Source organism: Trifolium pratense, linkage group LG4, assembly GCF_020283565.1.
Source record: "Trifolium pratense cultivar HEN17-A07 linkage group LG4, ARS_RC_1.1, whole genome shotgun sequence".
NCBI classification, from domain to species: domain Eukaryota; kingdom Viridiplantae; phylum Streptophyta; class Magnoliopsida; order Fabales; family Fabaceae; genus Trifolium; species Trifolium pratense.
The window spans coordinates 8,649,282-8,663,277 of NC_060062.1; the positions used below are offsets into that span (position 1 = coordinate 8,649,282).

General features: G+C 33.8%; 1 protein-coding gene across 1 annotated transcript; it reads right to left on the bottom strand.

Annotated features, from left to right (window-relative positions):
* Window positions 1-1,659: 1,659 nt before the first annotated feature.
* LOC123921830 (sterol 3-beta-glucosyltransferase UGT80A2) lies at window positions 1,660-12,909 on the bottom strand. The gene is made up of 14 exons (XM_045974519.1): window positions 12,146-12,909; window positions 10,020-10,201; window positions 7,623-7,859; window positions 6,259-6,370; window positions 5,694-5,864; window positions 5,316-5,379; window positions 5,112-5,169; window positions 4,846-5,023; window positions 3,855-3,985; window positions 3,014-3,116; window positions 2,858-2,934; window positions 2,643-2,690; window positions 2,409-2,558; window positions 1,660-2,126 (listed from the first exon to the last, which is right to left on the bottom strand). Exons 1-14 carry the CDS (start codon window positions 12,336-12,338, stop codon window positions 1,959-1,961), a joined length of 1,872 nt encoding a protein of 623 aa, XP_045830475.1. The 5' UTR covers window positions 12,339-12,909; the 3' UTR covers window positions 1,660-1,958.
* Between the last annotated feature and the right edge of the window lie 1,087 nt (window positions 12,910-13,996).

Consider the following 13,996-nt stretch of genomic DNA (forward strand, 5'->3'; position numbering starts at 1 on the left):
ATATCATTATTTTTAAAAAATCTAATTGGTTCTAATTATATTTATAATTCTTTGAAAAGTTAATGGCGGCTATTATTTGAAAACAGGTAGAAATTTCGTTTTCATAGCATGAAGCAACTAGACAAATTGGGTAGGATTATATGTAGATATGATACTACTATATTTAATATATAAAGTTTATAATTCGTATGCACCAATAGAAAATAAAAATATTCAACAGTTGAATTCAAAAAAAATAAAAATTAGTGCTATTAGACATCTCACCACAATTGTATAGACTAATCTCTTATGATAGTTAAAATTCATTTAAGGAGTTGATTTCTTCTGACATAATTTTCAAGTAATATCGATTGGAAATCGAACTTATGTCTAAATGGAAACAAGACATATTTGTACAACAATATTTCCCTTTTCACTTGTGACTTGGAAACCAATTATTCTTATTTACGACATGGCTAAAAACGATAAGGATATATTGTGTAATTATCTTTGTTAGATGGCCCATTACATTTACAACCATCATATGAGAAAGTGATTGGAAGCTGAGGCTCCCATATCTCAATCAAAGGCAAAGAAAGTGTCAATATCACGCAACCAAACATGAGTAAATAATTAATCAAATGTCGTATACTACTGCTACACAATTAGTTAATCACACCTTTGATTCAAAGAGCTACATAATTAGACAATCACACCTTTGATTTAAAGTGTGTGTGGTAAATAGAGTTGTGTAGGACTGTTCATGGTTCAGTTTAGTCAGAAAATTGAAGTGAACCATAATAACCATTTGAAAGAACCGAACTATTATTGTTTCAGCCGAACTGTTAATATAATTTTTTTGACTAATGAATCCATTTTTAATGACGAACTAAACCTTTATTTCATTTCAATTGAATCCAAAAATTTGCAAAGGTGGGGTTTTGAATTAATGAAATGATTGAGAAAGATGCAAGTGGTCACAAATTTTTCTTGGTGGGCAGTGTGTTTTCTGGTGAATGAATGGTTATAAGAAATTTCTCAAGGCATGAAGCAGATTTATGGGATGAGAACTGATTGTTGATTAATCTATTTGAATAAAAAGATTCTTAGCCTGTGTTTTTCTTATTATTTACTCCATCACATATAACTGTTGTGTTATTAGTTTGACATTTGTATCACATCTTTTCTTACAAATGAAAATTTTCTGGATTTATAGGGAAAATTTTGTATCGAATTTTTCATTTAGTTATTTGAGATTCTTGTGGTTGTCATATTAGACCGATGAACCTCTTATATCTATAATTGTGTTTCTTATTTTTAGATTATATAATGTTTTAATCTACCTTCATTTTTTGCTTGTTCAAAAAAAATCTACCTTCATTTTTGTTTATCAATGTTTTCCTAACATGTGCAATTCGGTTACTAACAGTTCGGTTTGGTTAATTGTAGTTCGGTTCTAGTTAGAGAACTATGCCTGGACAATAGGTTCAGTTCGCGAACTGCTATAATCGGTTCAGTTAATTTCATGCCTTGATCTAAACCACTGTACTCATATAAATAGTTTATCCAGGTGCTGTGCTATTTTATATAGCATGTAACTATTTATGAACACTTTAAAAATCATCTATAGTTCGACTGATTTTTCCAATAGTATTGTGAATTTTTAAAACTAACTCAACATCACAAAACCAACACCAATTAGCATACGTTTATTTCTAATCAACACAGGGATATTAGACCACATGTATCTGGTCATGGTGAAAAATTGATACATGTCTAGTGCAAGACAGAAAAAGAACAAAATCATTACACAGGCACCAAGAAAATCAATTATACACACAACAGAAAATTTACATACATATTGAAGCTCAAATTAAATAGAAGCATTTTGCAGTAACATGACAATGTGACAAGTGAGTGCTCTGGGGATGTACATATAGCTTGAAAAAAGGTAATGGGTTTGACCGGCTTGCAATGGATCACGAACAACCAAAACATTTACATATAGAGAAAAAACTAGATGTAGATGGCTCTGTATCAGACTCAGGTTTCTTTTGAGGAAGCTGCTTAAAAAATGCTTTCACTGCTCCAGTTACCCCATCCTCATTTTCCATGGCCTTGGCGAGTTCAATTGCGTTCTCCTTTACCTGTAAGTAGTATAGCGACAGAACGAAGCAAGAATTCAACAAAAATTGAGATTGCTTCTTTACATCTAAAATTATGAGGCCGTACAATGTAAACGAGTGGTTGCAACACTCTCTTTAACACACTTGGTATTTTAGTGGGACACACCATATACAGTAGTTAATAAGATGCATTAATAATTTGCAATATTCATATCACACAAGGAATCTAGCCTCAGCATCACACAAGCTCCTTTCGTTTGGCTAATAAACATAAAGGTATAAAGAAATGAGTTTTTCATTTACCTTGGGATCTAGCATAAAATTTATGGCATCAATCAACTTAGGAAGCGAAAACTCGTCAACTGGGATAGGTAGAGGGCCGACTCCTCTATCATGTACTCTCTCACCCCAAAAGGGTTGATCACCAAAAAAAGGAACTATGGTCGTTGGGCACTACAACAAAAGATACCAGTTATTAAAAGCAAAACCAAATGATATGATATTTACTAAGGGTTCAAAAAGGAATTAATTTCTTACAGCAGCTTTCAGCCCCGCAGCTGTTGTTCCTGCTCCTCCATGATGCACCTACAAAAAATGGTAAAAGAAATAAGAATTTGCAGTGCTAATTGAAACAAAATTTAAATAGCAGAATTTCGTAATTTGATAGAATTATGATGTTTGTTATCTCCAAATGAGATTTTAACTTTTTGAAAAAAATGCTCAACCAAGAGAATTGAACTAGATGATCTTACCACTGCTTTGCAGTGTAAAAATAGCCAGTCATGTGGAATATTATCCAACGAGTATATAGAGTCCTTTGGTTCTGTCACTGGGAAAAAACATTTTGTTAAAGAAACATAAAAGTAATAGACTACTCAAATGAAAGCGTGAATAAGAAAAATCCTTACAATTCCCAAGACCTCCCCATCCTTTACTGATGATACCTCTCTGTCCCGTGGTCTCCAGTGCTTCTACAATTATTTGTGTCATCTTTTTTGGATCTTGAACAGGCTGTAACGGAAATGAGATATAAGTATAGAGAGAGAGAGAGAGAGAGAGAGAGAGGAAGCCATGGGATGAAAAAGTATAGAAATGTCTTTTGTTACATAGACAAAGAAATTGTGCAAGAGACATACGAAGGAAGCAGTCTCTCCGTGCTTGTTTGGAACCAGTGTTATCAATCCACAATACCGGATAACTGAACCCAAAAACATTATAGTTGGATGACTACTATAGTGAAAGTTTTATAAAATTTATATACTTCATATATGTTGGAACCCGGAAATGCAAATATATGAAATGAAAGATAAAATGGAACAAAAACTCTTACAATAGCAAAATGAAAGATAAAATGTAGAAGGAAATGAATTCCAATCTACCCTTGGAGCTAAGGTCCTTAAAGAAAGAGAGCAATCTACCCTTGGAACTAAAATCTTCCATAATCCCACATTTGGTCCTCAAAGTAAGACAAAGTGAAAATTGAGAACCCCTAGAGCAGTTTAGGTGTTTTTAAATTGCAAAATACCCCAACCAAAAAGCCTTGATGATTATTTATTCTAAAGGGATTTTTGGAATTTTCGATCTCATTCTAAGCTGTGGCAGCTACGACAAACCACTCTACTATTGTGTATCTTGTAGCAGCTAGGGCCACTGCGCTATTGGCTACACTGTTTTGGAAGGTACATCCAGCATTAGTACATAGAAATCATATTGATAAGATAAATGCATGATGCAAATAAATACACTCACCAGGCTACCAAACCCAATATAAATCGGCTTGTCACCGTCTTCAAGCCATTTTACAAGGTCCTCGGGAGGTTCGTAGTTTGATGCTAAATCAAGAAAGCAAAACCCTACTACATCGATTTTTGGTCCCCAGTCTGTAAATAAAAATAATAATATATTGAACACTAAGTAAAATGATCTGAATAATTGTATTAAAAATATACGAGAGACTATTTATATACCAGAAAGAATCTCTGGTTGATATGGGACAATCAACATCTGAAGCATAGACTAATGCAGATGGAATAATAAGGACTTCAACATACCCCCTTGCACTCAAGACTGAACCTCTAAAGCATGGACAAATGTGGGAATGATTCACATGACCTTGGCCAAATACAGATCTAGGACAGACTCTGATATCAACATAGATTTTGAGTATAACTGAAGTCCACAAAACTAACTTATATAAGGTGAAGGGTTTTTTTTTTGACAAAATATAAGGTGAAGGTTGTCAAGCCTTATAAGTTTACTAACGGCAGATACACATGATTTGCATGAAAGATGAGACTAAGATACTAAGTAAATTAACTATACAAATAGAACAGAATAGAAAATATTCTCCTAAATAGGTGGTACTTTCCAACAGATATGAATAATTTATTAAGCACCATCTTTATTAGCCACATAGACCATTAAAAATAGTGGCATGCACAAAAGAACAAAGGAGAGATTATAAAATCAAGGGACATCACTCCGTAGTTTTAAAACCCGAACCGGTGATCGACCCGGTCAAGGTACTGGTTAAATGGGTCACTGGTCGGACCGCATGACTGTTACTGTTAACCCAGTCAGTGTTAAAAAATTTCAAAATAATCATGACATAAATTTCATACTTTAAAATTACAAATAATGAAAAACTCTATATTTAATCTTATGTATTAAAAAACAATGAATGAATTGAATGCATCAATGACTACAAATACACAATATGAAGATTTGGATTGAAAGTCACCTTTTGGTTTAGGAACAAGATGAGGACTCCATATATATGCGTGAGGAATGTCAGTTTCGGAACCTTGTGAGCCACTTAAATATGTGACTGGTCGTAGCTTCAACTTTTTCTTTCTAAGATCATTAATCATGTCTCGTATTCCAAGCCAAATTAATGAGTCAACTATTTGATATGAAAGCTGGAGTTATGAATAATCAAATATAAGTCAAACACGGTTGCAACAAATTAGGTGGTCGGGAAGAACCAGATTTAATTGATGAACTCACCCTATAACCAGCCTGTTGCTTTACACGAGACAAAGGGTGTGGAAATTCAGTTGTTGGCCTGGGTAAAAAAGATAAAATACATACAATGCACTTCAATCACAAGGGAAACTATAAGATCAATTATGAAAGACTAAAGGAAAATTAGCAAACAAAAGACTAAAGGAAAATGTGAGAGTAAGATAATATCACCAAGATGAAACTTACGTCCATGGCATTGTGAAAAAAATATGAATTGGAATTTTTAAGGCCTCTGCGACATGGGTATGCCCTATTGTGAGTATTTAACAGTGTCAGCAACAAGAACAATGATATGCATTACAGAGTAGTATCTTTCAATGTCATCATAAAAGTAGAAAAATGAGATCAACCAACAAGAAATGTGAAAGAAGGAAAACATTATCAGAAACAATAATTCAAAATTCAGATAGAGTAATGAGAAAATAGTCTATCATGTAAAAGTTTTCTAAGAGAAAAAGTTTGATTGCATCTTAATATTCGGTTGCACATCAAATTGTTACTAAATAAAAATGCACAAATTCAATTAACCATATTATAAAAAATGTAAGTAACAAGAAAGCATACCATATGCTGGGGGATTGGCAATGATTGCATCTGCTTTAAAGAGGACTCCAGAATCAATATCTGGTTCTTTACAGGCAGGAAGCAGAGAGTTAATAATTTCTTTCATTTGATTTCTCTGTACAGGTATCTCAGAGGGTCCCGATGGCAGAAAGCCCTTATTTTTAACCATATCTGCACCAGCAATAAAAAGTAAAAGTAAAATCAAATAATGCAGTAGTAGGGAGGATACATGTAAAATTTCATGATCTGAACTTAGTATATAGTTTATCCACGATACACGTCACATTTTGAAGTCATGCAAGACATATTCCTAACAATTTTCTGTAACACATTAGTTAGGAAAGTGGAATGATCAGATGACGAGTAAGCCACTTATTTATTTGCTCAACCACAGGAGTGATTATTTCTAACGAGGAAATTTTGTACATGTGAAATTTCTTCTCCTACCACTTTCCCAAACAAAAACAGATTGGAAGGTATTATGGACAGAAGAAATGAAGAAAACCATGCATTAAAGCCACTCAAACACCAGAACAAGAAACCGCAGTTGGTACATAGCACATACATCCGGCAAGGACTTTCGGATCTCCCCCTAACGGATAAAACTCCAAGCCAGCTGTTAAAACAAACTCCTTAAAGTTTGAATGTGTTGCTAATCTAACACGATGGCCATAATCCTGCACGTAAATGCGAATAAGGACATCAATTTTGTATACAATAATAAGTTAAATACAATTATTAACGAGGAGTGCTAGCAACACACACCCATCTCAACACACTTTATTTCATGGGACCCATATAAATTTCAACCAATAGCAGAAAGTGTGTTAGAATGTTAGAGAGTGTGTTATTAGCATTATTCATTATTAACATAACTAAGTGTTTCATATCACGTGTTTTAGTCGGTGGATAACCAAATAATACAATGTAATAATTCAATAAAAACAGAGCAGGTATAGGTAACAACTTCTGTAGGACAAAAAAATGGGAAACTCCAAGCTAACTAAACATACAACATAAAATACATCAGCTACACATATCAGAGACAGGTGAAAGAGCATTACCAAAAATGGAATACAAGTTTATCGTGTCTATTTTCACTTTATTAGTTTAGAAGTTCAAGTGAAAACATTTTTCAAAAGAGAAAAGAAAACACAACTATATATATATATATGTACTGTCAAAGATCAACTCTCTAAAAAGCATGAAATTATTATGTGAATGCCAATGAATTGTTTTATATCTAAAATACTCATTCACGCAAGAGTCCAACTAATGACTACTCCCTCTGGTCCCTTTTATAAGGAACACTTTGAAAAAAAAAATTGGTCCTTTTTATAAGAAACTTTGACCAATTTTCAAATGTTTTAAATGTTTAATTTCACTGATGCTCTTATATGAGAGAGAGAATATTAAAAATAAGTAAGTTAGTTGAATTAAGAGTAATTAACTAAGGGTATACATGGAATAAATTTAATTTATAAGAGTATTAAATGAAAATAACTACGTACAATGTGCTTCATTGGTTTGTGTGATTTTTTCAAAGTGTTTCTTGGGTTTCAAGAGTCCTAATCTTTTTTTCTTCTTAAAAAAAAAGAGTCCTAATCTTTTGGGATTCACATGTGAACCATTTACAGGCTCACCTTGTTCTAATCAAAGCAATAAGGATCAAAATATTTATCAATTGGTCATATAGGTTATGATAGCACATCAAGGACCAACTCTCCACATAAAATCTAACAAATGCTTTTAAATCTATATTATACATAAGAATTGGAAATTTTAGACTTAAGAAAATGTCTACACATAAAATCACTCATCCATTTTACCAAAACACCATGCATCTCATTCTCATGTACCAACAACGAGCAGAATATGAACAGTGAAAACAGAAACTTGAGACATAATAAATGGCATCTATTACTATACCTGCAAGCGTTTTCCTATTGCGACAAATGGCTGTACATCTCCTCGTGTTCCAACAATAAGCATTACTATATTCAACGGAGGGATGTAATCAAGGTCTGTTGCACAATGTGAATCATCAATAACATTATTTACATGTTTGGATCTACCACCAAGAGCCTCAGGTTCAACATCTATGGGAACATCAAATTCTACAGTTCCGTCATCTTTAACAGTAGCTATTCTGTTCAAAATTCTAAGCTGCACAGTTGGAAACATTAAATTAAATTCCAGCTACATTTGATTAAAAACAAAAATAAAGATTTTGATAAAGGTCAGAGGAAACCAAAAAAATAAAAATAAGGCACGATGTAATATAATAATTCAACAAAATCTTTCACCTACAATTTGAGGTATGTTACATCGATCAAACAATGCAATAATTTATTATAAAAAAACATGTCTATTAACAAATCATTTAAATTAAATTAATTTTGACAAAATTTTGAGTGTGAATATAAATAAATAATGATATAGTGAGAGTACAATTCTATATTTTTATCTAACTCTTCACTCTAACTTGGTAACCATTAATTATAAGCGAGAGAATAAAAACCATATTAAATACACGCTAACATTTAAGACTTGTTTAGCATCCTAGCCTTGAAATATTTTTCTTGTCTTTTCTTTTTTTCCACTCTAATTTCTTAATGATAAGTTGGATCGGAGGAAGTTGCCATGGAGCAAAGCCAACTGACACTTTAAGAGACTAAATTATTCAAAGGAAGATTTGAAGTGAAAGGGCAAGGTTACCTCTACCTAAAGTAGGTCTAGATTTAATCCCAAAAAAAAAAAGGTCTAGATTGACATAAGTGATTTCACTTTATATGACTTGTGAGAGAGAGGGAGAGAGAGAGAGAGAGAGATTTGAAAGGGTTCATGTAGCAAGCACAGCTGCTCTGTTCTGGCTGCGGCATCTAGGGTTTCCCTAGGCTTCGACAACTCTACACCCGACACCGGAAAAAAATAATATTAACAATGTCACTTCTATGCCCTAAGTCAATTATTCTAAACCAAATTTCATTATTATTACTCTCAATCTAATATGGTATCAAATCATCCTCCAAGATCCGTCGGGCCACCTGCTTTCAGGTTTCCGCTATCGGGTCACCCACCATCCATATACACACACTAAGCCCAACAGTGTTGGGCATGACAGGGGTGTTAAGAGTCCCACATTGCATGAAAGATGGTCTGAAGCAATATTTATAAGAGGGGGCAATCCTTACCTTACAAGCCGGTTTTGTAGGGTTGAGTTAGGCACAATCCCAATTCTAATAATTACAGGCTAAATCTCTCGAAAGGTCCAAGTTTTCCAATTCCCCCAACTGGTGTGAACTTGCACTATTAACTGAAATGTATGCAAGCTTGTATTTGAATCTTCAGCTCAAATTCAGATCATTTTAGTTTCTTTCAGCTTATATAAATCTGGAATTACTTTCAAGTATTTTTATTCAATAATTCACAAAACTATATTCTTATTAATGGAGGAAATTTAGGGTGTTACAATATGTATCCTCACAAGGAAAAGTTGCAAAGATTCTCAACAGAGTGTCAAGCAAGCAGCCCATATTTTGAACAATTTAAAGCTCAGAATGGAAAATACCTATTCATCGATTTCAGAGGGAGTGTTTGAAATTAATGATTAATGTTCCACTGCCCAAGTAACATTAGAATTCATAGGATTCAATGATTCATGGCATAGTTAGATTTGTTGTATCTTGGATAGCATTCAATTGAGTGTGTACTGAAGGAATGAACTACAAAACACCAATGGCTGCATTATTCAATACCAAAGCAATACCTACACTGATTTCCGGTTCTCATAGCCCCTACGGAGAAAATGTTCCCCCATACAAGCAATATATGCTCGCCAAGTTCCCCCTAATATGCTCAAGCACATCCCCTCCTGATCTCGCCTCTCTTTCGATGTGAACTTCTTAGCATGTCACTAATGCATCTAACTCTCTGAGACAAGCATGCGGCATGCCAACTGTTTCTTATTTCTTTTTCCTACAATGCTATTTTAGTATTAGAGGTCTCTCAACCCCTTGACCAAGCAGCATTACATCTTTTTATGCATTCAGTACCTTATCAAAATCCCCCATTTTTCGGAAACTCCCAAGCACAGATGAGGTTTACTTGAAATCTTCCCACACCTCATTTTCCTAACCATATCTCCCCCATCCAAACCATAGCCAGAGAAATTTTCCTTTCTTTTGGGGAACAAAATATTCCTCATTACCAACAAACATATAAATATTTAAAACTTTTAGGGAACCAATGACATCATATACATATGATTCCACAGACATAACAGAAACAAAAAGCTAAGAAACAACATAGATGAACATTATGTACCTTTTCCTGTACAGGAAGTTTGTCATTAAAAATTTGTGCTGCATCCTCTGGCCTTAGATGTCTCTGCCTCTCTGTTTTTGACCTTTCCAACTTAAACTTACTTGGACTTGACTCCGATTTATCTCCATGGGTTATATCTACCGGCAATGTGGTCACTTTGGGCAACCCCCTGCTAGGAATGCCTAAATACAGGGAGAAAACAATACCATCAAAGTTAGAGCTAAAATTAGGTACTTATCAAATAAAGAATCAAAATGGCATGATACCACTGCAGCAAATAATATTAAAATGTGTAGAAGCTTATATAATTAGTGAACATGGTTATACATTATAATGGAAGTGATACGAATACCAATCGGACGGCCACATACGCGTGACTGCAGCAAATTGCTGACTGCAGTCAATCCCGGTCCCCAAGAAGAAAATTATAGATAAAATAATTGAGTATAACCTTGAATATTTTTCATCCAATGGTGATTGAATAACGGGTATTGGATAATGATGGAAGTTCGTCTAAACATGGAAGGTTTAGATATATATAAAACTTGGGTTTGGATACTCCAAATGAAGATCATTTTCCTAGAAGATCATTTTCCTACAAAATCTCTCTTAATAGTTTGACCAATAGTTTTTCTGAGGCTCCCCCTGTCACTAACTAATGTATTATCCTCCATCAAGTCAATTCTTCTTAATGATACATCTACATGAGCCCACACCACCTAATAAGAGACTCTAACATTTTTTATAATCTACTACAATTTTCTCTCTAATGATTATACTTCTAATCCTATCTTGACATATTTAATCACTCACCCTCATAACATTCTCATATCAATGAGAATGGGCTACTATCATATTGGCTCTTTACCTCCCAATATTTAGTCGTATATACAACATCACACAGATCTTATGGTTGTGAGTTGAAATTCCCTTTACACATTCCTGCATGTTATTAACCCGGCTTATAGTTAAAAAAAAAAAACAAATGAGGAAATCTAGTTGTTCATCTTCATCACCTGCTATAGTTATGGTTACCTATTCCCTACAATCAATTTGTACATAAGGGATAGACTAGTACTTCTCCTTAGTATTGAATTCTTCAATATTTTTTATATTGCGGAGCCGGAATGAAGATACATGGGTGTTGACTTCAGTTCAGGAAAATAATTAAAAGTGAAGACTAACTGCGTCAAGCCATGGGTATGACAGAAACTGATATAAGTGTTTTTCTTTTGGTGAAGGGGACTACATTAGCGCTACAAACACTTGGGAGACAGAGGGGACATAAGCCCTAGTGTAGGATTTATCACGTGAGGTCATCAACACACTTCGACAGCAAAACTTATGAGATTTATCCTACAACTTTGGGATTATATCTAATAATAATGTTCTAATTTAGTAAGCACATGTGTTACAGGAAACTTAGACATAGACATAATATACTCCCTTCATCCCGAAATGAGTGAAACATTTGCCCATTACACATATATTAAGGAAATGTTATAATTATAAATAAAGAAAAAAATATTAGCAATTATATCAAATTAACCTTATCAAGCAAATACTCATGCATTCACCATTACCATAAATGTAAAGTAGAAAAGATATTAAAGTGAAAGTGATGCAAGAAGTATTAATTAGAGGGTAAAATTGAAAAGAAAATAAATAAATAAATAAATAAAGGTAATTTTTTTATCTTGCATAAATCAGGTATATGCGCGCAACTGCAGAGAGTAATCCTCTGCGAATCCCTCGAGCCTTAAAAGTAATTAACATACACTAAAATGACAATTATTTATTTTTACAAATGTGACAAGAAATCAAAAAACTACTTAACATTACACTTCAATTGAATTTTGTTTTTTGTTTCTATTGACAAATATAACTCTCCACGCCCTTAAAACTCTCTTGTTGTCCATACTTTCATTTCATGTCATTTCATCAACAAAAAACACTCATAAAACCATAGCAAAATGTAAGTCACCTTTCAAATAATTCAACTTTCAAAGTAATCAATAACTTCTTATTTCAACATCTATTTTTCTAATTCGATTAACTAAAAGTATAAAATCATGAATTCAACACAAGAAAGTAGAAAATCCATATATAGAGAGAATTGAAGTAACCTGATTTTGAAGAACTACTACTACCGTTATTAACAACGGAAACTCCGTTGGAAACGGTACCGATACTATCCACAACTTCCTTGCTAGTGTTTCCGTTTCCGGCAACTGGTTCAGGCTCGAGTTTGACCGATTTATCGCTGGAACTAGAAGAACTTGAAGAAGAGTTCCGGCGATTCTCCGGTAAATCCGCCATTTCCGGCGTCGTTTCCGACGCGAGATTCCGATGAAAGCGACCTAGATTCGTTGCACGGTTTCAGAGAGAGAGAGATTGGATTGAAGTGTACGTGAAGTGTATGTAGAAATGAAAAAGTGCTATTTGCGGTTGATTCGCTTCGTTGTAAAAATTAGACCGGGCTTATTGGACCGGACTGGACCGTTTATTGGGTCGGTTTGTGACACGTGTTTGTGAATGTGGGTGCGATTGTTGTAATAATGGACAGAGAGAGACAGCGAGTTTACAGGCTGCCGCACACGATTCCATTACCATTTGGATATTTTTCTGACATAAAGGAAACAAAAACTTGTTTGAGCTGGGACTGGATCCTCTCCCATGAGGTGAGAGGTCCAGTGGAATTTTCACCACTCAAATCAAAACAATTAATATTAAAATTTAAAAATATAAATATTGAAGGGTGGAGATTAAAACTGGAGGAAATCCAGTGAAATTCTCACTGGAGAGAACCCCTACCCGTTTGAGCTGTTTCAAGTACAAATTTTTCAAAATAGCGAAGGAATCTTTGTTGTGCATAAAAATAATATTATTTGAAAAAAAAATTGTTTAATTTAATACTTTAAAATTTTATCTTGTTCTATGATGTTTTGTTTCGTACATATGAAATCAAATCAAATATTTCTTGAGTGCAATTGTATCTATAAGTGGAGATTTATGTGGAGATAGTTACATTCGAATATATGAAGGTGGATGATTGATTGTGGGGATGGAGGAGGAAGTCCCTCGATAGAGGTTTCGAGATGAGATATAATTTTATCTCTAGCTTTGTTGAGATTTCGTCCCCGAATATTTTATTAAATACAGTAATTGAGTATTTATTTGTGCATATTCAAGTGTTTTATATATTAATTATATTAATTTATATTTTTACACTTGTATATGAATTGTGTTTATTGTTGGCACAAGACTCATAATAATGTTACTTTTTTTGTTTTATGATTAAACTATAATTTTTTACAAGTTTATTTAAAAATAATAAAAATTTGATAATTATTTTTAACATTGATGTGTCCCGCAAAACTATGTGATCTAAGGAGATGTTGAAAAAATACCTCCAGAAATGGGGAATAAAGATGTGGAGCTAGCATATTTTGAGAAAAGAAAGTTGCGAATAATTCCCCACTCAATTTATGCCCTTGTGACATTATGAGAACTCGGTTTGAGAGACTTTAAGCTAGTCATGTTAGTCGCATCTCACGTCTTTCATGGCTGAACTGAAAATTTAATACCGGTATTGCTAACATGCGCACAAGTAGTTCGATTGATAAGTCACTAGATTTGGTCTATTGGTGAGGGGTTTGGATATTACGCTATAAGTTCCGGGTTCGATTCTCAGCTCATTGTAAACCAAAAAAAAAAAAGTAGTTAGATTGATGATTGGACTACCCAACAAAAAGTTACTTGAAAGTTGTAAGGATTTTCGATAGGAATCGTGGATAATTATTTTCCAACCGAGTGTCGAGATGAAGTTAGGTGGTGAAATTTTGACAATCATTAGGTGAACATGATAGTTGAAGAGTTTGCGACATAACTACTCACTATCCATATACTTTAAAATCCGTATAAGCATTACCGGAAGTTAAGTATGTTGAAGATCGAGGGACGTGGTATACAAGAGT

Excerpts from the sequence above, each read along its gene's own strand:
- LOC123921830 (XM_045974519.1), bottom strand. The coding sequence starts at position 12,338 with ATGGCGGATTTACCGGAGAATCGCCGGAACTCTTCTTCAAGTTCTTCT. Across the intron at positions 3,117-3,854 it reads ATATTGGGTTTGGTAGCCTG|CCTGTTCAAGATCCAAAAAA; the intron begins GTGAGTGTATTT and ends TTTCCGTTACAG. Across the intron at positions 2,559-2,642 it reads CTGCGGGGCTGAAAGCTGCT|TGCCCAACGACCATAGTTCC; the intron begins GTAAGAAATTAA and ends CTTTTGTTGTAG.